The sequence below is a fragment of the Rana temporaria genome, chromosome 8 (assembly GCF_905171775.1).
Source record: "Rana temporaria chromosome 8, aRanTem1.1, whole genome shotgun sequence".
Classification (NCBI taxonomy): domain Eukaryota; kingdom Metazoa; phylum Chordata; class Amphibia; order Anura; family Ranidae; genus Rana; species Rana temporaria.
Window position 1 is genome coordinate 93,872,546 of NC_053496.1, and position 23,595 is coordinate 93,896,140.

Consider the following 23,595-nt stretch of genomic DNA (forward strand, 5'->3'; position numbering starts at 1 on the left):
TGCGCTTGAAAAAATGCTGCGCAAATACTGTGTGACAAAAAAATCCACTATTTTATTCTCTAGGGCCTCTGCTAAATATAGATATTATGGGCCAGATTCATAGAAGAAATACAAATTTGCCGCGTCGTATCTTAATTTGTGATTCACAAACAAGATACGACGGCATTTGGCTAAGATCCGACAGGCTTACGGCTTCGTACGCCTTCGGATCTTGGGCTGCAATACTTCGGCCGCCGCTGGGTGGAGTTCGCGTCGTTTTCCAGCGTCTGGTATGCAAATTAGCTTTTACGGCGATCCACGAAGCTACTCGCGTGCGTTACGTCGTCGCAAGTCGTTTTTTGCCGTCGCAAAGTTAAGCCTGCTTTTTCATGGCTTAACTTTACACCAGCCATGTTAAAGTATGGCCGTCGTTCCAGCGTCGAATTAAAAAAAAAAAAATTTCGGCGCAAGTACGTTACGCACGTCGATATTCACAAACGCGTCGGGGCGCCGTAATTTCGCGCAAAGCACGTCGGGAAATTTACTAACAGAGCATGCGCAGAACATTCGGCACGGGAGCGCGCCTAATTTAAATGGTACACGCCCCATTTGAATTAGGCGGGCTTGCGCCGGACGGCTTTACGTTACACCGCCGTAAGTTTACTCGCAAGTGCTTGGTGAATCAGGCACTTGCGCTGAAAACTTGCGGCGGTGTAACGTAAAGACGTTACGCCCCTGCGGTTTATTCTGAATCTGGCCCTATATATTTGGGGGTTCCAAGTAACTTTCGCGCTTCCGAAGCATTGCCCAGGCATTCCAATGACCATTGGCGGTTTTGGAGAGCGAGAGAGAGATTAGCAGAGGCCCTAGAGAATAAAATAGTTGTTGCAATTTTTAAATTGTACAATATTTGCGCAATGGTTTATCAATACATTTCCAGGAGAAAATACACTTTGAATTTAAGTGCACACAGACACAATATAATACCCGATTTGTTGGTAAAATATAAAAGATGATGTTACGCCACGGAAATGGTTACCTAACATGTCACATTTTAAAACTGCGTATGACTGTGGAACGGCGACACACTACAGTACCTAAATAATCTCCGTAGGTGGTGGTTTAAAATCTTTTAACAGATTACCAAAAAACTTCAAAAAACGTATACGGTAACTTTTTTTTTTTTTTTTTACACTACCTTTGTGCCTGGCACTTATAACATATCCATGTTTAGTAAACAGACAGACATTATGGGTAATTTGTATACTTTATTGGGCTTTGCTTTCTCCTTCATTAATGTAAAAGCAGCTGAATTGCTCACCTTTGCAGGTAACCGATTGCTTACTGTTGCATCATCCTGTAACCAAGAACGGTGTGTGCCTTTATTTAGCTATGCTAATTTCTGCTTTCACTTTTTGACTTCTCTTGGACAAATCTGGGTAGCAAACAAAAGCTGTTGAATATACAATAGTATTTATATTTCCAAAAAAGTATTTTTATTGCAGGCATATGAAATATTGTCTTTACACATTTACAGATGATTTATTAAACATTGTGTACCTGTCATACTGGCCAGGATTAGACTTTATCATACACCAGTTTTTACATTAGGTATCTATTATTCTCATGTTCTCGTTTACATTGCAGAAGTAGAACAGGAGCGCTTGCAATGAAAAAAATACATCAGTGGAGTCTATTTTAAGATTCTAGTTGAAAGGAGCAAATCAATCAGCAAATTCCACTAATGCCTGGTACACATGATAAGCCCAGCGGGGCGAATGAAAAAACAGCTTGCTGTACTAACTGCAATGTTATTACTGTGATTCCCCTGCTGTACTATTGTGTTCTGACAACCAGAACGATCACCCAACCCCCCCCCCCCCCCCCCAGAACACACCGGTCAGCGATCGCTGATCAGATGCTGATTTTTCGGCATGCCTGTTCGACAGAAGCTGTACACACTGACCAAATGGCCCATGTGTACCAGCCTTAAGTTTACCTCAAACAGAATGTTTTGTGCACGTAAATGTAAAATATTGCATATTAATATTGTATTGTATTCTCCTTTTAAACCACCAAGTGGCGCTCTGGTCTTTTTTTTTTTTTTAAACATGGTTGGCTATTTCAGCTAAAAGTATTTGTTTGCATCCACCTGAACTGTTCTGTAATATTGAAGGCGTTTTGCATCTTCTGAAGTGTCCTGAATAACTTGCAAAACATCCTTAACATTGCAGAACAAGGCCAGTTGAATGTGGCTACTACCCAACTTACTACAGCTGGTATCGGTGGAGTCCATAGTTCTACAAGAGAATGAAAATTGTACTTGCCATCTGCCAGATACTGTGAGACCCCGTTCACACTGAGGCAGTTTTCAGGCGTTTTAACGCCTCTCATGCCTCCCCGGTGTAAAAGCCTGAGTGCTTTCACACTGGGGCGGTGCGCTTCTGGGACAGGGAAAAAACGTCCTGCAAGCAGCATCTTTGGGACAGTGTAGGAGGGCTGTATACAGCACTCCTACACCGCCCCTGCCCTTTGGAATGAATGGGCAGCCCTTCCGATGCACTGCAACACAGGCGCTATTAACCACTTAAGCCCCGGACCATATTGCTGCCTAAAGACCCAAGGGGTTTTTACAGTTCGGGACTGCGTCGCTTTAACAGACAATTGCGCGGTCGTGCGACGTGGCTCCCAAACAAAATTGGCGTCCTTTTTTCCCCACAAATAGAGCTTTCTTTTGGTGGTATTTGATCACCTCTGCGGTTTTTATTTTTTGCGCTATAAACAAAAATAGAGCGACAATTTTGAAAAAAATGCAATATTTTTTACTTTTTGCTGTAATAAATATCCCCCAAAAACATATATAAATTTTTTTTTCCCTCAGTTTAGGCCGATACGTATTCTTCTACCTATTTTTGGTAAAAAAAAATCGCAATAATCGTTTATCGGTTGGTTTGCGCAAAATTTATAGTGTTTACAGAATAGGGGATAGTTTTTTTGCATTTTTATTTTTTTTATTTTTTTTACTACTAATGGCGGCGATCAGCGATTTTTTTCGTGACTGCGACATTATGGCGGACACTTTGGACAATTTTGACACATTTTTGGGACAATTGTCATTTTCACAGCAAAAAATGCATTTAAATTGCATTGTTTATTGTGAAAATGACAGTTGCAGTTTGGGAGTTAACCACAGGGGGCGCTGTAACATTTAGTGTGACGTGTGTGTGTTTACTACTGTAGGGGGGTGTGGCTGTAGGAATGACGTCATCGATCGTGTCTTCCCTATAAAGGGAATGACGCGATCGATGCGCCGACACAGTGAAGCACGAGGAAGCCGCGTGTACACGCGCCTCACCCCGTTCTTCAGCTCCGGGGAGCGATCGCGACGGAGCGGCTATAAACAAATAGCCGCGCCGTCGTCCCGTATCGCTCCCCGAGCGGACCCGACCTCCGCATGTACCGGGGGGGGGGGGGTCCCGATCGGACCCCCCACCCACGTCTAGCAGAGGACGTACAGGTACGTGATTGTGCCTGTCCGTGCCATTCTGCTGACGTATATGTACATGAGGAGGTCGGGAAGTGGTTAAAGGGGAGTTCCACCCACAATTTCACTTTTTAAATATAAATACCCCTGTAATACACAAGCTTAATGTATTCTAGTAAAGTTAGTCTGTAAACTAAGGTCCGTTTTGTTAGGTTGTTACAGCATTTAAATAGTTTATAATCTAGAAATAGACCGTGGCCATCTTAAGTGTGGGCATCATGAAGCCAGACTGTATGACCTCCTGGATTTCAGCTTTGCCTATCTCGCACATGCTCAGTGCACAAGCAATGTATTAGGTTTCAGTCAGGTTTGCAAGGACTACTGGGAAACATGATGCCTATCCCAGAAACCCTTGCAAATAGCCTAGGCAAATAAGGAGGAGGAAGTAATGAAGGACTACAAAATAAAAGGTATTTACAAGCAACAAATTAAATAAAAATTGTCCATTCTGAACACTATGAGATTAGAGCATGCAGCACAGACAAACATAAAAAAATGGGTGGAACTCCACTTTAACCCCTTCTTGGGCCCACTAGGGGGCGAAAAGCACTGCTAACACATCTGCCACCCCAGTGTGAAAGGGGTCTTGGTATTAAAGTTGTTCCAAAGGCACAAGGTTTTTTACCTTCATGCATTCTAAAAACCTACTGTGTGCAGAAGCGCCCCCTAATACTTTCCTAAGCCCTATCGCGATCCGCTGATGTGCATGATCGCCTCAACTCCCTGTGGACTCTCTGTCCTCATTAGCTGAGACAGCAGCCGGAGCCGTTGGCTGCTTTCAATCACGGTGCTGAGTCGTGGCTCTGTGTCTGAATGGCCACACAGAGCAGCGACTCAGGAGCGTGCCTGCTTGGGTGCCCCCACAGCAAGCTGTTTGCTCTGGGGGTACTTGGCAGGACAGAGGGGCCAGGAGCATCGGAGGAGGATCGGGACTGTTCTGTGCAAAACCACTGTACAGAGCAGGTAAGTACTGTATAACGTATTAAAAAATAAATAAAAAAAAACACTTGCCTTTTAATATCATTTTAACCATTCATATATGTGTGACTTAAATTTGCAGCGACTTGGTCTGACTTTCATGCAACTCGCATAGACTTCAATGTTAATCCTCCAAAGTTTCATGAAAGTCGTACCCAAATGTTTTAAATGCATCGGTGGGTTTCGTCTTGGAGGGACAAGAAGTTGAAATCTAAGTTGCACTCCTCCAAAGTAGCGTGACTTTTTGGAGTCGTAGAAGTGTGAATGGAGCCTTAATTTGAATGGAATGGCACTATGTGAGCTTCTTTTTTGGCTATCGTATGCTCATGTTGGGATTAATAAATGGAAGGTGGAGGATTACTACTGAATATGGACCAGGTGTAATTCCCAGCTGTCTTAACTGGTCCGACTTTGAAAATGCTCCCTGTACTACTTTGGTTTGACTTGTGACATGTGATTACAGCAGCAGTAAAAGGCATTTATGTCACACTGGGATTGTTTTGATTGGTCAAAAGACAAGTCTATCAAAGTCTAAGCAAAATCTTATCTTGTTCATTCAAGTCTGATGGAAGTAGGACTGATGTAGGACAGATGTAGCAGGGCAAAGTAGGATGATAGTCATACAACAGTCCTGTTGCATCAGTGTGAACCCAGCCTTAGGCTGCATTCACACCTGAGCGTCGGTCATTCGGCGTTTTTTTAGGCGTTTTTTTCATGCTTATTTGCGCGTTTGCATACAGCGTTGTCCGACGTTTTTGTACTTTGACGTTTTTTATTTTAGCCAATAGGAAAAACTATCATCTTTTCATCACTTGTTGCTATGTTGGTAGATTTTTGTAATCTTCTGCATGGGCGACAAGTTCTATTGATTAAAGCGACGAAACGCCCGTAGCAAACGCCCGTTGTCGGGGCAAGTCGCTTGAATCGAGCGTTTCCATTACTTTCTATGGGAAATGGAAACGCTCAAATACGCCCAAACTAGGGGTGCAACGGATCGTGCCCGATCCGCACGGGTCGACCTGTTCAGATCGAAACAGTATGGGATCCGCGGAACGCACCGCCGCCGCGGTCTTAGTAAAGACCGCGGCTTCGGCCTAGCTCCGGAGCGGTCGGCCATCTTGGTACACTCGGCGGCGGTGCGCGCTGACGTCATCACCCCTCCCTCTGCTCGTAGATTTTTTCTATTTTGCAAGAGCGCGCTGCGCCGCTGACTCTGCATGTAACCTGGAGACGGACCGAGTACATCAGTACAGTGAGTTGGCTAACGGCTTAATAGCCATCTCACTGTACTGATGTACTCGGTCTAGTAAAACAGTAATAGTTTTGTCACTTTTTTCCCCAAAAATACATTTTTTGATCACTTTTATTCCTATTATAAAAAAATTATACAGTGTTACTGTTAGTGTGGGGGCAATGTTGGCTATACTATTATTAGTGGGGGAAAATGGCTGTTATTACAGTGTTACTGTTTACTAGTGTGGGGGCAATGTTGACTGGAACAGTGATGGTGATGACGAGTGGGGGACAATAGTGGACATTACAGTGACGAGTGGGGGGCAATGGTGTACATTACCATATAGAGCCATTGGCCCAGCTAGAGCCCAGACTTGAATCCGACTTTTTTCATCATTTTTATTTTTTTGCTGATCTTAAAATGATCCGATCCGTGAGTTTTTTTGATCCGTTGCACCCCTAGTTCTAATTAGAGGGAAGGAGATGGCAGTGAAAACAGGGGAAGCAACATTAGAATTGCTGGTTGTTTTGTCATACCAACGGCCACCACAAGATGGCGCCAGATCACCGAAAGAAAGCATAGGACTGCAGAAGGCCGCAGGGGCACATGAAGACACAGGATGCGCTAGGTCACAAATTCTAGTCGCAATGGCGCCCGGGGTTCGTCGAACCCTGTGTTGGATAGCTACAGTATTTACTCGGCGTAACATCATCTTTCACATTATACAAAAAAATTGGGCTAACTTCACTGTTTTTTTTTTTTTATATATAATAGAAGTGTATTTTTTTCCAAACAAATTGCGTTTAAAAGACCACTGCGCAATATGACCTAAAGTTTTGCAACGACCGCCATTTTATTCTCTTAAGGTCTCCGCTAAAAAATATAATGTTTGGGGTTCTAAGTAATTTTCTAGCAAAAAATACTAATTTTAACTTGTAAGCAACAATTGTCAGAAAAAGGGCTGGTCTTGAAGTGGTTTAAGGAGTACAGCCAAAGCTTGTTTGTACTTCTCCTGGGGATCACAAAAGTGCAGTTTGTTCTACACTTCTGTGACCCGTTTTCAGCAGACAGCGGGCTTAAAGTGATTGCAAACCCTTTACAACCACTTTAACCCACAGGTAAGCCTAGATTAAGGCTTACCTGTAGGTGCTTGAAATATCTCCCAGACCTGCACGGTCTAGGAGATATTTGCAAATCGCCGTACAGCGATTTCTTCTGCGCATGCGCCGGAGTTAGAAAGGGCACACTGTGCCGTTTCTATCTCGGGTCATGCTGTTAAAGGCGGCTCACGCGACTATAGCCAGTCACAGAGCCGGAGTTCGCAGCCCCGGAAGGAAGAGCGGTGAAGAATGGATGCTCGCTACTAGCGAGGAAGATGGGGACATTGTGGGTTTCTCCTGCAGGTAAGTGTCACATAATAGGCTACTATGCGATGCATAGTTGTCCATTATGCTTTACCTTTGCAGGGAAACAAAGAGGAAGTAACACCCATCAGGGTTTACTTCCTCTATAAGTCCAGTGTCTTCTGACATCACAGAACCGGGCCAGGCTCAGCCAAGATTGCAACCATGAAATCAGAATCCGCCCGCATGCCTGGACTGCGACCTGGCTCGGTGCTCCAGTAAGTGGGAGGGGGGGGGGGAGAAGAGAGCTGGTGACTGACATACTTCTCTTTATGTTTGTTTATTGTGCATGTGCTCTACAGCCCAATAATCACTACAGCATCACTGAGCCTAGTGAGAAGTTCCTGATGCAGGGGTGATTGAGGTGAAAAATTGGCTGATATAAGAAAGAGAAGCTGTGGCTTTGGCAAGCTATTTCACCAACTGTGTATGTACATGTGTGAGAATTCTTTTTTTTTTTTTTTTTTTTGGGCTTATTCCTAAAATTTGGTTACCAGGTGATTGGATTAGATATTTATTATTTTATGGGGAGATGAAATTCTTATACCATAAATGCAATGTATAATAAATATGATCTGGAAGGAAGAAATAATAGCTGCCATGGATAATATTCTGTCACTTCCACAATAGACAGTTGTTAGAACTTTGCGCATTATCAGCCAATAACTTTTCATGGTTTATGTGCAAGTTACATTTTTGCTACCTTTCCTGGCAGGCTGTCTTGAATAATTAACCAGCTTGTTTGTCAGGTGAGGGATTGTGATCTTTTTCCTGAATCGGCAAAATAAATGCTGGTTTTGTTTTTAACCACTTCAGCCCCAGAAGAATTTACCCCCTTCCTGACCAGAACACTTTTTGCTATTCGGCACTGCGTCGCTTTAACTGACAATTGCGCGATCGTGCAACGTTGGATCCAAAGAAAATTTATGTCCTTTTTCCCCCCACAAATAGAGCTTTCTTTTGATGGTATTTGATCACTTCTGCCTTTTTTTTTTTCTTTTTTTTTTCTCCATAAACAAAAAAAGAGTGACAATTTTGAAAAAAAAAAGCAATTTTTTTACTTTTTGCTATAATAATTCTCCCCCAAAAATATATAAAAAAAACAAATTTCTTACTCAGTTTAGGCTGATATGTATTCTTCTACATATTGTTGGTAAAAAAACACGCAATAAGTGTATATTGATTGGTTTGCGCAAAAGTTATAGGCCCAGATTCTCAAAAGAGATACGCCGTCGTATCTATGCGACTGATTCTTAGAATCAGTTACGCATAGATATCCTTTCGATCCGACAGGCGTAAGTCTCTTACACCGTCGGATCGTAACTGCAATTTTTTTTCCCCGCTAGGGGCGCTTCCGTCGATTTCCGCGTCGAGTATGCAAATTAGCTAGATACACGAATTCCCGAACGTACGCGCGGCCGACGCAGTAAAGTTACGATGTTTACGTTAAGGTTTTTAGGGAATTTTAGGGACGGCGCATGTGCAGTTCGTTCGGCGCGGGGACGCGCTTCATTTAAATGAAACACGCCCCCTACCCGCTGAATTTGAATTCCGCCGGGTGATTTGCGCTACGCCGCAACTTTACAGGCAAGTGCTTTGTGAATAAAGCACTTGCCTAAAAAACTTGCGGCGGCGTAACGTAAATTGGATACATTACGCCAGCCCATTTTTACGTCGATCTACGAGAATCTGGCCCATAGCGTCTACAAAATAGGGGATAGGTGTTTTTTTTTTTTTTTTTTTTTTTTTACTAGTAAGGGCGGCGATCAGCTATTTTTATTTATTTTTTCCCGTGACTGCGACATTATGGCAGGCACATCGGACACTTTTGACACTATTTTGGGACCATTGAAATTTATACAGCGATCAGTGCGATTATTTTATAAATGGCAGGAAAGGGGTTAAACACTAGGGGGCGATGAAGTGTGTCCTAGGGAGTGATTTTATTTGTGGGGGGGCTGTGCTACAAGTGACACAACAGCGATCACTGCTCCCGATGACCGGGAGGAGTAGATCAGTGTCCTGTCACTAGGCAAAACAGGGAAATGCCTTGTTTACATCTCCCAGTTCTGCAGCTCTGTGACACGATCACAGACATTGAGTCCGCGGGTCCCGTGGGCACAGTCACGGAGCTTGTGGCGGGCATGCGCTAGCACGGCGGCAAATTCAAAGCAACGTACAGGTACATTGCTTTGCACAGCCGTGCCATTCTGCCGACGTATATCGGCAAGTGGTTAAATGGGTCCCATTAAAGCCTCGTACACACAATCAGATTTTTGGATGACCGTTCATACGCTTTTCTTTTGTTGCATGCTAGTCTCATGTCGAAAGTGAAGAGGATACTCACCATACGAAAATTCTTGTATGACATAATTCAACTATTCTTTCGTTTCTGAGCAAGTGTAGTCTTACTCTTGCTCTTACAAAAAAAATTCCGTACGAAAACCGTTCTAATTGAACGAAAATTGGAGGTTGAGTTCACGTACGACAAAAAAATTATAGTCTGCACATCCAGCTTTTTTGTTTAGTCTAAAGAAAAAACGGAATCAGCTGTCGATGCGATGTACTAACGAATCCGAAAATCGGAAGATTGTTTGTCGGACCTAAATTTTACTTCCAGTTTTCGTATACGGGCCTTAAAGTGGAGGTTCACCCGGAAATAGCATTTTTTAACCTTAGATTCCTGCTCATTTTGTCTAAGGGAATCGGCTAGTTGTTTTAAAATCAAAGCTGTACTTTGATAATAGGAACGCCCAGTCCCGAAGACCCATACCCGGAAGCGGCGGAGAAGATCGCTCTCTACAACGGTAAGTACAGCTTCGATTTTAAAACAACTAGCCAATTCCCCTAGACAAAATGAGCATCAATCTAAGGGTAAAACATTTTTTATGGGTGAACTCCCGCTTTAAGTCTCTGTGACTTAAAAACAGATTACTTCTGAAGTCGATTTAGATTACACAAATGTCTTTATTGGGTTCCCATAAAAATGCCTCTGTGCAGACAGTGTTAAAGAAGACCAAATATACATGGCTAACCTACCATTGAATATGCATAAAGAAAGTGCAGCGCTAATAATGGTGAACAAATATAAGATGAATTAAAAACATAAAAAAAAACATTTGTAATGATTAAGTGACATTTTTAAAAAAAGAAAGCTTAAGGCAAAGTCCCATTCAAATTAAAATCTGTATGTGTCTATAAAGTGTTAACATCCAGACACGTAAGGATAAGTTGCAAGATCCAGACACGTAAGGATAAGTTGCAAGAAGAAAGGCGTGACGCAAATCTTCACACAAAATAAAGTGCGATCAGCTCGACACCCAAGTGTAAGGTAGCCTGCTTACCAGATTGGCCAATCCCCAGAAGACGTCCATTTGTGACGAAATGCGTAGGGTATATCCTCTGACGGTGACTTCATTACGCATTCCTTCCCAGACTTTAAATAGACGAATTGTATAAGAAGTAGAGAGAAGCAAATGGAGACGCCACAGCTTTTTTACCATTCAAGATTTGACTGTTTCACAGATTTTTGTACATCATTCCTGTAAGTGCAATCTATTCATTTATTAACCGCTTGCAGACCAGCCGCTGCAGTTTTACGGCGGCAGGTCGGCTCTGCTGGGCAAGATCACGTATATTTACGTCATCTCGCCGAGCAGCCAATAGGGGCGCACGCCGCCGGAGGCGCGCACGCACGTGCCCGGCGGGCGCGATCACCGCCGGGCACCCGTGATCGCTCGTTACAGAGCGAGAACCAGGAGCTGTGTGTGTAAACACACAGCTCCCCGATACTGTGTCAGAGCTGTGTGTTTGCAGAAACACTTATTCCGACTGCGTTTGCTAAGGCTGTAATGTAAGCTCCTGTTTGATTTGGAGACCATTAACTAACAGGCAGTACTTGACACTTTAAATGGATGTGATCCACAGCTAAGAGAAGCTGCAAATCCCATCCACAAGGCAGTAATGCTGGCCTGGATTTTCCTTCTTTGAGCTCAGAGAATGCAGCAAGTGTCCTTGTTCAACCATGCCCTGCCCCCACCACTACCTCCAATGGTGCATCTAGCAGTGTTTGGTGCCTGCTTTAGGCCTCATGTACACTGCTGCTGGTTAAATGGACGTTTAGGAGCATCTGGGCATTTTTTTCAACTGCTCCTGAACTCTCCTCCAGTACATGTACACAGGGCCAATTCTAGGCAGTTGAGTTTAGAGGCTTTTTTGGGAATGCAAAAAAAATGGGTTTAGAGGCATTTCAAGCGCCAAACGCTTGATATTTTTTTTCTTTAGAAACACTTCTAAACTCAAACGCAGCAAAACAGACGTTTTAAACATTGGTTACTATCTGTAAAGTTAAATCGTTCAGGAGAGGTTGTAAAAACGTCCCGTTTACATTAAAGGGGTTGTAAAGGTTCATCTTATTTTCTAAATTGGTTCCTTTAAGCTAGTGCATTGTTGGTTCACTTACCTTTTTCCTTCTATTTCCCTTCTAAATGTTTTTTTTCTTTGTTTGAATTTCTCACTTCCTGTTTCTCCTCAGTAAGCTTTTCACCATCATCCGAGCGGTGGTTAGTCAGTCAGAACAGCTTACTGAGGAGGAACAGGAAGTGAGAAAACAAAGAAAAAAAACATTTAGAAGGGAAATTGAAGGAAAAGGTAAGTGAACCAACAATGCACTAGCTTAAAGTAACCTATTTAGAAAATAAAAAACAAACCTTTACAACCCCTTTAAGCCTTATTATATCTCTTGCAGTAGCCATTGGTTGATTTTAATAGTCTGGGGAGATGGAACAAGGATCATTATGTGCATATTCTGCACTTTTGTAAAAAAAAAAAAAACGTTCTTTTGTTCAAATATATATATATATATATATGTGTGTGTGTGTGTGTTTTTATTATGTATTGGCCCTTCCCACTTCTCCAGTGCATTACTGCACACATGTTATCGTGTGTTGAATGGATAGGCAACACACCTAAAACTAAACGTGAGCTTTTTTTTACTGCACCACAATCACAGTTCCCATTTGGTAGGGTATGTTTGCATCAGTGGCACCTTGTCCATAGAGGGCGCATGGGCACCGCCTCTCATATCCAGGCTCCCTGATCTGTACATCAGTGGCGCTGGACTATGGATTCCAATGCGGCGGGGTGTTTTTTTTTTTTTTTTTTAAGCACCGGATTAGAGCCAGAGGCTTTAAAAAAAGGTCGGCCTGGAGTGCAGAGCATTGCCCTCGAAGCCCACCCAGTTGTGTGCTATTATCACACTAAAGTTTCTCCCCACCAATCAGGAGGCAGGTCTGTGAGACCTGTTTCCCGATTGGCCAAAGCGTCAGGCGATCACATTGGATGCCTAGCGCTTTGGCGGAAGAGGAGACACATGGTGGAGGAGTGGACACACCAGCCGCCACGGAGGCTGCCTGCACTCCAGGAGAGGACATCACAGCCCTGCCACACGAGCGGGTACGTGCTGGACCGCCCGCGTAGGGGGTGTTGTTTTGCTCCCCTTTACCAGCCGCCACTGGTTTGCATGGCATCGAACAGCCTTTTGGGAGCTACTGAGTGTTGCATTAAATTGTATATCTTTCTGCAGCTCATAGGTGTGCAGCCAGGCTTAAAGCAGGCCATACATGGACCGAAATTCAGGTGGTTCAACAGAAACTGTCTGAATTTCGATCCATATATGGCCTATTCTGTTTATGAGAGGGTGAGCTATCAATCGACTTTTCATGAACACTCGTTGCCAATCGCCTGAAGCGCTGCTCAGTGCTTTTTTTGATTCATTATTATTTTTACCTGCGCATGCTGATCGCATGATGATTTTCCTGCAAGACCATTCGACAGAAGCCAGTCAGACCGCGGTACGCTGAACTGCCTGACTTAAAAAAAATGTGTTTTGGGCTTAATACTACATGTAAAGCACTGCAGGGTAATATGGGTGCCCCATGGACATTCAAGTACAGACTCCACAATGGAACATAGGTTTTATAAAAAAAAAAATATTCAAGCTGAGCATTTTCTGCAGCATTTGGAGACCTTTGCTTTCTTAGCCGTGTTTGTAGACTGAAATAATACTTTTTTGTGTCTGCTATCCGAAAAGGGAGCTGGTCGGAGTTATTTAAATTTGTATTTTTGCGCAATAGCTGCAAAGAGAAGCACCAGAGAGCTCCTGATAATGCTCCACCTGCTGGATGCAAGTGGTAAATGTGACATTTTAACTTAAATTTTTTTTCAAAGATTTGATTACGTAACATGCTCAATAAATAAAATGCATACTAAAGCTATGGATTCCATCACCTGCAGTCACCGTACCCACTGATGTGTTCTTAGAAGTATTCCTTGATTTTTGTGTGTGGAGCATTTTGTCATTTTGCCTCGCCCTTTTACAAGCGATCATATATTGAAGGGTGGTGGTGATCTAATTATAGCTCAAAGTACATGTTGTGCTATCTTCCATTTAGCAAGGTGTATGAAGTCGGAGATTCTGGAATGGAATTTTGCAGCCAACAGAGGGCACTGCTCACTTATGTTGTCCCACAGAGGACTGCTCACTGTTTTTTTTTTCTGGGGGAAATGTTTTGTGAAAAAAACTGGGCAGATCCTGAGGCTCCATGCACACTGGGCTTACAAAAACGCCAGGAAACGGCAGGAAAAAACACTCGCGTAGTGTTTTTTATACACAGTTTAGGCGAGTTAAAGCGGGGTTCCAACCACAATTAGCATTTTTTAAATGTATGTCCTTTCATCCTGCGTTTTTATAATATAAATCCGGTCACTTACTATTTTACAATCCGGCGCCGCTCCGCATAGTTATTCAGAAAAGATAGTTTATAAAACTATGTCCACACCGTTGTCATTTTGCTTGTGGGCATTGTGAAGCCCACAAGCACTTACTTCCTGGAAGTCTTGGATGGGGAGTGATAATTGGGTAGTGCACTGCATCCTGGGAAATGATGACACACATTTCCCAGGAGCATTAGAGGGAGATGATGTCAGAATCCTAGGTGGATCCAAAGCCAGATTTTGTGGGACCGCATAGCAACAGGCATTTCCAGATGAGTAAACATTTTTTTTTTTTTTAGGTCTAATGAGCACAAAAATGAAAATATATTTTTGGGATGGAAACTCCACTTTAAAGAGTTTTTTTGTAGGGTTTTTTTCTGCCAAAAAGCGCAAATCAAACGCAAACCAGAGGGTTTTTTTTTTCTTCCCTGTCTCTAAATGTTGAGCTTAAAATATGTCTATAATCATCCTAATGTGCACAGACCAATAGGATAAGATTGAGCGGCTTTTACAGGCAAAACTGTAGTAGTTTTATTAAAGTTTATTAAAGAACAAGAATTACAAACATGTCAAAAAGTCCAGTTTCACCAAATCGCAGTTTACATACATTCTATCTTGACATCTCTACACCTCTACCTAGGGTGTGGTAGTTTCAACGTACATTTTATTATGGCCACCCAACAACCTACATGGCCTGCTGCGCTTGTCATCTTCTAGCGGTGAAACCTGGTGTTATTCCTCTGACTATTGGCTCAATACAGTAACCTATCGAGTATGAGGTCCACCGGGGCTAATCCCGGGGAGCTCAGCCAGCGTGACCACTACACTTCACATTTGCTAGGGAGCCCCCTGTGTTGAAAAATAAACTTTTCTAGCCATAGTGTCTCCCACCTTGTTAATCCACTCCCTTAGCAAGGGGGGATCGGTTGCCTTCCATCATCTAAGGATGAGTAGGCATGCCTGAAATAGGGCCCTTGGAATGGGCAATTTAAAATTGTCCTCCACGGGAAGGTTAGTAGCAGTGATTTTTAAAGTGGTTCTAAAGGCAGAAGGTTTTTTTATCTTGCTGCATTCTATGCATTAAGATAAAAAAAAACTGTGCAGCGTCCCTCCCCACTGCTGTCATTCAAAGTCGGTGAGCCATTGGGGAGAGAGAGGGGGCGGGGCCGAGCCATGGCTCAGTGTCTGAATGGACACACAGAGCAGCGGTTTGGCTTAAGTGCCCCCACAGCAAGCTGCTTGCTGTGGGGGCAGGAGGAAGGAACCCGAGCAGAGGAGGATCTGGACTGCTTTGTGCAAAACCACTGCACAGAGTAGGTAAGTACAAAAAAAAAAAAAAAGACTCTAAATATCACTTAAAAGGGTTGTAAGGGTTCGTTTTTTATTTTCTAAATAGGTTCCTTTAAGCTAGTGCATTGTTGGTTCACTTACTTTTTCCTTTAATTTCCCTTCTAAATGTTTTTTTTTCTTTGTCTGAATTGCTCACTTCCTGTTTCTCCTCAGTAAGCTTGCCCCAACATCCATGGGGGTTAGTCAGCCAGAACAGCTTACTGAGGAGGAACAGGAAGTTAGAAATTCAGACAAAGAAAAAAAATACATGTAGAAGGGAAATGGAAGGAAAAGGTAAGTGAACCAACAATGCACTAGCTTAAAGGAACCTATTTAGAAAATAAAAAACAAACCTTTACAACCCCTTTAAGCCAGTGTACATGGACTCTTACCATATGGTCAGAATTTTTTCAGAGCCAGCACCGGTTCTATGACATCAGCTGGCAGCAGACTTTAGGCCCCTTTCACACTGGGGCGGATTTGCCGTGGGATTCGGCCGCTAGCGGTGCGGTATTAACCCCCCCGCTAGCGGGCGATAAAGGGTTAATAATGCAGTGGTGCATTGCGGGTGGCATTACCGCGGTTTCCCATTGTTTTAAATGGGAAGGAGTGGTAAGCATACCGCTCCTCTCACCGCTCCAAAGATGCTGCTTGCAGGAGATTTTTTTCTCTCCTGCCAGCACATCGCCTCAGTGTGAAAGACCTCCGGCTTTCACATTGAGAAGGCTGAGCAGGAGTTTTTCAGGCGGTATAGGAGCGTTATTTTTAGCGCTGTAAAGCCTGAAAAACTCTCAGTGTGAAAGGGGCCTAAGTCTGCTGAAAACGGGTCACAGGAGTGAAGCACTAACTGCACTCCTGTGACCCACAGGAGAAGTACAGCCAAAAAAGCTCTGGCCCTACTTCTCCAAGTTATTTCATTGCAAAAAATGAAAACCATTTGCTCTGGAGCTTCACTGGTAAAGCAGTACATTGGCTACCTTGGGGATAAAAATTAAGTTGGTGTTTTTTCAGGGTCTTTTAGATGAACGCAAAAGGATCAGGTTGATTATAAATAATTGTCGTGTTTTTTAACTTAACTTTTTTTAATAACTTTTTTGTGTTACTAACTTTGTAATGCTATGCATACGTTCACATTTTCTCATTACATGTGCATACTGTGTTTTGTGATTTTCAGTGTTTCACAGTGGGTGGGCTGTACTGCTTCTCACAATGCAAGTCTATACAGCATTCAATGATCTGGGGAAATCCTAAAATCACATTTTTTTTTTCTCTTGTAGAGCTTATTGAATCCCTCACACATGCCAGCCAAGCAAATGGCGAGCCTGAAAGCACAGAGTCCTCAAACCCGCGTCTCCGGAAAAATGCTGCTGAATCTGCCACAACTGCCAATGGTGAAGCTGGCACAGACACTGGAAAGGGCTACACACCAGACCAGGTGGAAGCAGTAAAAAGGTGACTTTAACTGCTATGATACTTGATCAAGTTCACTTTACCGTTTGCTAAAATGTTTAACTATTTTCCTAATGATTTATTCATTATTGTTGGGTTGTGCCTGATTTTATACTTCAGAAATGTTTTAAGCATTGACATCAATTATATTAATTAGGTCTTTTTGAAGGAACAGTAAATGGCTATGCAAAGGATTGTTCACCTGCTTTGATTAATTTGAGGTTAATTGTTTGTTCTCTCTAGAATTATAGTGTGGAGGGCCAAGTTGTTGTAGAAAGTCAAGGCTGTAGTCATTATATTGAGGCCTCTGAGTATATAAGCTTCAGACATTTTCATATCTGTATGCAGCCCTAGTGGTTATAAAGGAACACTTTCCTTGACTTTAGTTTGAAAGCTGAACCTCCTGTAGAAGTTTTAAAGCATTGTAGCCTGAGCACTACAGTGATGACTGCATATCTAGGTGCTGCGCTGACGGCTACCCTTCTGTATAGTAATCACAGGATGTCGATTGATGGGCAAGGCAACCATTCCAGGACATGTTGCATCCTTTTCAATGAATAGATGAGGTGGAGAACCTGGCATCACTGTCTCTCTTCTCTGCCTCGTCCAATAGGTAGTATTTTCTTGGAACTGCAAGCTAGTTCCAGGTTCCTGTGTAGATGGTCAAATCAAACTGGATTGTGGTTAAAGTGGATGTAAACCCGTAAACTGTTGCCACACAGAGTTAATCCAGCTCTGAGAAATCCTCTTTTATTCAGTGAAATAAAACAGACTTACAGAGAAAAACCTTAGTCCGTTCCGCCCCCTTGCTGTGAGTGACAGGTTATTTACATATCTCATGCACTAGCCTGAGACAGAGGCACATCCTGTGTAAAAAGTTCACAATTCACATTCCTCTCCCCTCCCTTCCAGCTCTCCCAGGATTGGCTGCATTTACTGTGTTTTGACTGGATGTTTCTCATCATGGGGTGTGATCCACAGTTCAGTGTGATGAGGAAATGCATGTATATTGCAGTGAAAACATAGAACAGAAGGCAGAATATACACTGACAAGTGATCTGATTTAGGTTAGATGAGAGTGAGAGCTAAGCAGAGGAGAAGATTGAGTGATCTGATTGTTATATTGCAGTGTGTGTGTCTGAGGTCACCTAATCACAGTTGCAACATCAAGGTTATTTACATATCTCGTGCACTAGCCTGGAGACAGGCATTATATTTGAATTCCCACCCCCACTCCTTTTCTGAAGTCATGTGGTTACTTTTCTGTATTTTGACTGAATGTTAGTGATCATAGCAGAATTTAGTGTAAGGAATACACAGGAAAAAAATGCATGTTGACAAGGGGAGTGTAATGGAGGGCGGGGAGTCTACTGACATCACGACTCCACCCACCGAGCTCCAGACAACAGACCTACCCACAGAATATGTAGTTTTTCGGGTCTCATAACAGACAGAGGGGAGACATTTGACAGGTAAGGATAAATGCAGGAGGCATGTATATCCTTATAGATCAGCACTATGGCAGTAGTTTAGAAAGGAAAAGAAGGAAAACCTGCACAACAGGTATACTTTTTATATAGGCAAAGTGGAAATGGTAAAATGCGGCGCTGAAGTGATGTGATCAAAAAATATATAAATAGGTGAATAAGAGGGTGCTGTCTATATAAATTGAACCATTAGACTGCACTAATGTGCTAATTTCAATGTACACACAGAAGGTAATAAATGAATATTAATAAAACAACCAAAATTAATGGTGCATAAAACATAAAAAACTAAAATCCTGATAAACAAAGTGTATAGATGTACAAAGAGATATAAATAAATAAATAAATAAATATATATATTGAACATCAAGGTGATTGTGTTAATAAACACCAAAGTGACAATAAACCAAATGTGTTGGTAAACAAGTGAGTATAAAGTCCAAAAAATCCCACTGAAATGTAAAGCTCTATATAATTAGTTGTCTGTAGGTAGTCCACCACCGTGAAGATTGAAGGCTTACCAAACGAGTTGGACCTAGCGAGGCTTACGCCTGATGAGTCAAACTGGCTTGTTGGTGTATCTCACTCAGGAAGGATTAAACAAGTACGACTTCCAATGGAACCAGGCGGAGATGTATCACAGAGTTGACATCAATAAATGTAGACCATGGATGGAGCAGCAGTACCTCACATATAAATCCTCCCAATGTAACTTATAGTGGAAGGAAAAAGATTGGGCCACATACTGTAATTCCGTTTCAAAATGAGAAGATTTATTAAAATTGGTCACTTACATTTGAGAAGACATATAAAGCAAATACAATCAAAGTAACGCAGTGGCATAAGCGGAGCCCCTTCCGACGCGTTTCTCCTAATAAGGCATCATCTGGGGGCATTTCTAGTTTAGAAAGGATGAGAGTGGTTTTACATCTACTTTAACAAGGTGCACACACGTTACGAATTTAGAATCCAACAAATATCGGAGACATGTCTTTCCATTTCAACATCTTAAAAAAAAAAAGAGGGAGGGGCCTAAAACTCAGTGTTTGTCCAGGAAACAATTGAAATCATGCAGAACAAAGTTGAGAAGAATAAATGAAAATTCATAAAACCCCCCCATATGGGCAGACAATTGTTATAAGATGAATTTCCCCTTTGACCCTGTCATTTATCTGTTATTGGGTTTCTGGTGTCCTTCTGACAACACTCATCTGTCATTCAAATACAGGAATGGCTTGGCTTTGACAACACCCAGATGCTTCCGATCTCGCTCAGTGTTTCATCAGATTCTTCCTCTAATGTGCATTAGACCTGCACGATTAATCGCACGATTTCGATTCTCCTCCTCCGCGATCTCCCCTCAGAATGACCGACGATTCTCCTACATGTCACCGCCGTCCAGGTAACCAGTGTGGAATGCAAATGCCGCCGACATCGAAAACCGACGTCAGCAGCCTGCGCCGCTGGATAGATGCCTGAGCTTCTCTCACAACAGTAGTTTGTATCCATGCAACCAGTGGTTGCCGGCGGTACTGCTTCTGATGTATTAAACCTTCTCACAGTTCTGTACAACTGTATGAATCCATGCGCCACCCAATGGTTGCTGGCAGTACTGCTTCTGATCTATAAAAAAAAGAGACCAGTGATATGTCTATAATGTTAAAGACCATATAACTCCTATGAAAAAATCAGAATCAAAGTTTTATTCTGCTTTAATCATAGGAGTTATATGATCTTTAACATTATATACATATCACTGGTCTCTCTTTTTTATATATTCATATTTTCAGATAAATCACAGGTTTATTTTTTTTTATTTTTTTGGGGGTGGGGGGGGTGGGGGGATCTGGCATTACATTTTTGAGAATCGTGATCTTTTGTCTAAGCAAAAGAATCGTGATTCTCATTTTGACCAGAATCGTGCAGCCCTAATGTGCATTGCTTTCATTTACAGGTCCAACAGTTCCCTGTTGTGCTCAGCCCTGTACAGCTTGGAAGTCTGTCACTTCCAGCCTTGCTTCTATTCTATGCACACCACTCGCAGACTGATACATGAATGTCTCTCCATGGTGTGCCGCCTGTACTGATCAGTAACTTTCCTAGACTGAACAGTGTGGTGCTTGAAGGTAGCTGAGCAGCTAACCTATTGGTGGTAACCTCAAAGCCACCATCTTATTCCTCCGTTTTTCTACTTTTGAATATAGTCTGAAATCATGACTCAGATGTGGCTTAGTAGATCTTTTCTCACCTCATTGCATCTGAAGTAGCACTATGCCTCTTCAAGGTTCTTTACCCCTATGTTATACTGTAGTTCTATTCAAATTTGCTGTAACAGCTCTCCCCCCCCCCCCCCCTTTTTGTTTTAAATTAATGATGCTTTTATTCTGTTTTTTTTTTTTGGGTGTTCTATGTTAATGTGATCAGAAATAAATATTAGGCTTCTACCTTCACTCATCAGGGTAAAGCAATGTAAGGACTACTATGAAATTTTGGGAGTCACTAGAGAAGCCACTGAAGATGACTTGAAGAAATCCTACAGAAAGCTTGCTCTAAAATTTCATCCAGATAAAAACCACGCTCCTGGCGCCACAGAAGCATTTAAAGGTGGGTAAATCAATTTGAAATTGTTTTCATGGGTATATTATGGATTAGAGGGTACAATTTCAGTAGGATTGGGTTTTGCTTAACAAACTTTCATGACATTTTAATATAAACAGTCCCAATTCTTTATCAATGCTATAGTGATCATTTCTCCTTTTTAGATGTGATGCATTGTGTTACAAGAACAAGCTAGTGATTCAACCTGATGTTGAACGTTTTGATGATTTTCCAGTGTTGGATCGGTGTGATGCTTTCATATGCCCGTCTTATACAGCATTATCCTGAGATCAGCAGTGCTGTCACATAGGATGAGCTCTCCATTTCTGACTATCATTATCTGTCTAAAGCAGATTAGCGGCTACTTAGCTGCTTGTGCTGCAGATTTCCACACACTGATGTTCCAGATGAACAGCTGAAGAAATATTCACAGGAATATCGCCTGTGGGTCATCTGTACTAAGAGAATATGGAGGCGGCAATGGCTGGCTTTTTACTAAAAATAAACATTTATACTTGCCTGGTTATCCAATGGCCCAATAACTTCTAAGAACAAGTATGCAGATAATCGGTTTATCAGTTTTAACTTTATCCTGACTTTCTAATCTACATACCTGCTGTGGGTAAGTGGCTCAGAAAGTACTAAATCATGCTGGTTAACGAAGTAGACAGGCAGCTAGGTTACCAATGGCACACTTACCTGCTAGACTGTAAACAGTGGCGGAATTACTATGGTCACAACAGTCGCACTTGTGACGGCGCCCTAGAATTCCACCACTGTTTGGGGGAAGGGGCAGCGGGGTTGCTAGTCGCAGGGCTCTGAGCAGAGAGCGTGTCTCTCATGGAACCGCTCAGAGCCGGCATTGACGGACCATTCCATCACTCCCTCCATCCTCTCTAGCACAGGATGAGACAGGACACCGCTGATCTGCTCCCCTTCTGTTTCCTGTTGTATGCTCCACGGGAAATGTGAGCGCGTTAGCTTTGCACTTGACTGCCCACAGAGCACACACGGGGGGGGGGGAGAGCAGATCAGCTGTGTCCTCTCTCATCCCGTGCGAGAGAGGATGGAGGGGGAGATAGAATTGTCAATGCCGGCTCTGTGCGGTTCCATGACAGACGCTGTCAGCTCAGAGCAGACGGCACTGTTGGGAAGCACTGATGGGCATCGATAAGCAGAACTCATAGGCTGCTCTGTGACTGGCCAGAGCAGCGTGACATCACTGCCGTGCATGCGCATGGAAGCCGTCAGTCACAGCACTCGCTCGTGACAAAACTGCATGGGGGACCGTTTCTTCACAGCGCATGCACCGATGACATCACTGGCGCATGTTTAGGAGATATTTACAGAACCTAATGGTAAGCCTTATTCTAGGCTTACCAATAGGCACAATTTTACCAGAGGGGTTTACAACCTCTTTAATAAAATCAGTCAAAACAAGATCATGGCTATCTGATCTGCTGTTCAGTGATCCAGGAGGCATTACAGCTGCCTAATCACTTTTACTGTAGTGAGAAGCTTTAAGTTAATTTATTGGCTACTGTAACCAGGAAGCAGCTAATCATGTCCAATTAGATGCAGTGGAGGGCAGAAAGGCATTAGGGATCTAATGTACTTCCAATAGAACCTATCACTGCCCCATGCTATCACATAGGGATTTGTTAGCACCCTTATGATGATTTTTTTTTTTTTTATTATTTCAATAAAAATAATTAAAATATATATTTAAATGCATCCCCATCACCCTGTGCATACACGCAAATGCAAACATAGGCATAGGGCACACATGTATGTATGCAGCAATTGTGCCACGTGTTGGATATTGCTGTGACCATCAGAGTGAGAGATCCTAGGGCCATAATTCACGGCTGACTTTAGATGTGGACAATGTTGGGTACCGTAGTGTTTCAGCGTTTTCATGGCCACACACAACTATGAGGCTTGACATGTTTGGTATTTATTTCCTTGACACAACCCCATCTTTTATATTTTTACCAATAAATGTGCTATTCTGTGGTTTGTGGGCACTAAGATTCATTTTTTAGTCTTTTTTTTCTTACAATATGAATTTCATAAATATTGTGTGGAATTGCCACCATTTTTTTTTTTTTTTTTTTTTTTTTTACAAGGCATTTGTTTTCAGAATATGTATACTTGTTTAAGGGTTTTAAGTAATGTTCTACCAAAAAAATGTATTTACATTTTTTTTTTTCTTTTTGCCCTGAAGGCAGAGTGGTTAAACTGAAATAATTTATAGAAGAAGGCATTTCCCTCCTCCACAGTATAGGTGACCACACTGATCATGGTGGTCAGAATACAAAATGATGCCTGGCTTACTTGTGAAATCATGTTGGCAGGGACTCGAGTCTTTTGGGCATTACTCCGCTGTATTCAGAGACCACAACCACCCGCCTGTCCATAACACGTGTCATTCCAGGTTGCCAACCTGTATATTCCGTGTCCTTATCTTAAGACGAACAGGCCGAGGCAGGTAGAGACCAGTAGCGTACATAATGTTCTACTTGCCTATGCTGTTACTCTTATCTATGCCGTGTCTATTTGTTTGGGGATTAATGCAGTTTGATCATGAACAAGACGATTAGGCAATATGGCCTGCCTGTGCATTTTTTAAGCTGTTGCAAGCACATATGGAGGCCTTCCCAACACAGGCTGGTTAATACAAGAGATATGGAAGTGTGTGCAGAGATTAGGAGGCTATTGACTCTTTTTTCACATTGACATAGTGTGCAATTGTAATCCACATGTACACAAAGTATATCTCTGCATTGTTTACATCCAGAAATATTGGGCCTCATTTAG

The 23,595-nt window shown here is 42.5% G+C and overlaps 1 protein-coding gene across 1 annotated transcript in view; it reads left to right on the plus strand.

Annotated features, from left to right (window-relative positions):
- DNAJB12 (DnaJ heat shock protein family (Hsp40) member B12) overlaps nt 1–23,595 on the plus strand; it is a 70,302-nt gene that overhangs the window by 20,035 nt on the left and 26,672 nt on the right. The window contains exons 2-3 of the mRNA XM_040362309.1: nt 16,519–16,693; nt 20,636–20,781. Coding sequence (XP_040218243.1) covers nt 16,519–16,693; nt 20,636–20,781 — 321 coding nt within the window. The remainder of the gene's footprint in view (nt 1–16,518; nt 16,694–20,635; nt 20,782–23,595) is intronic.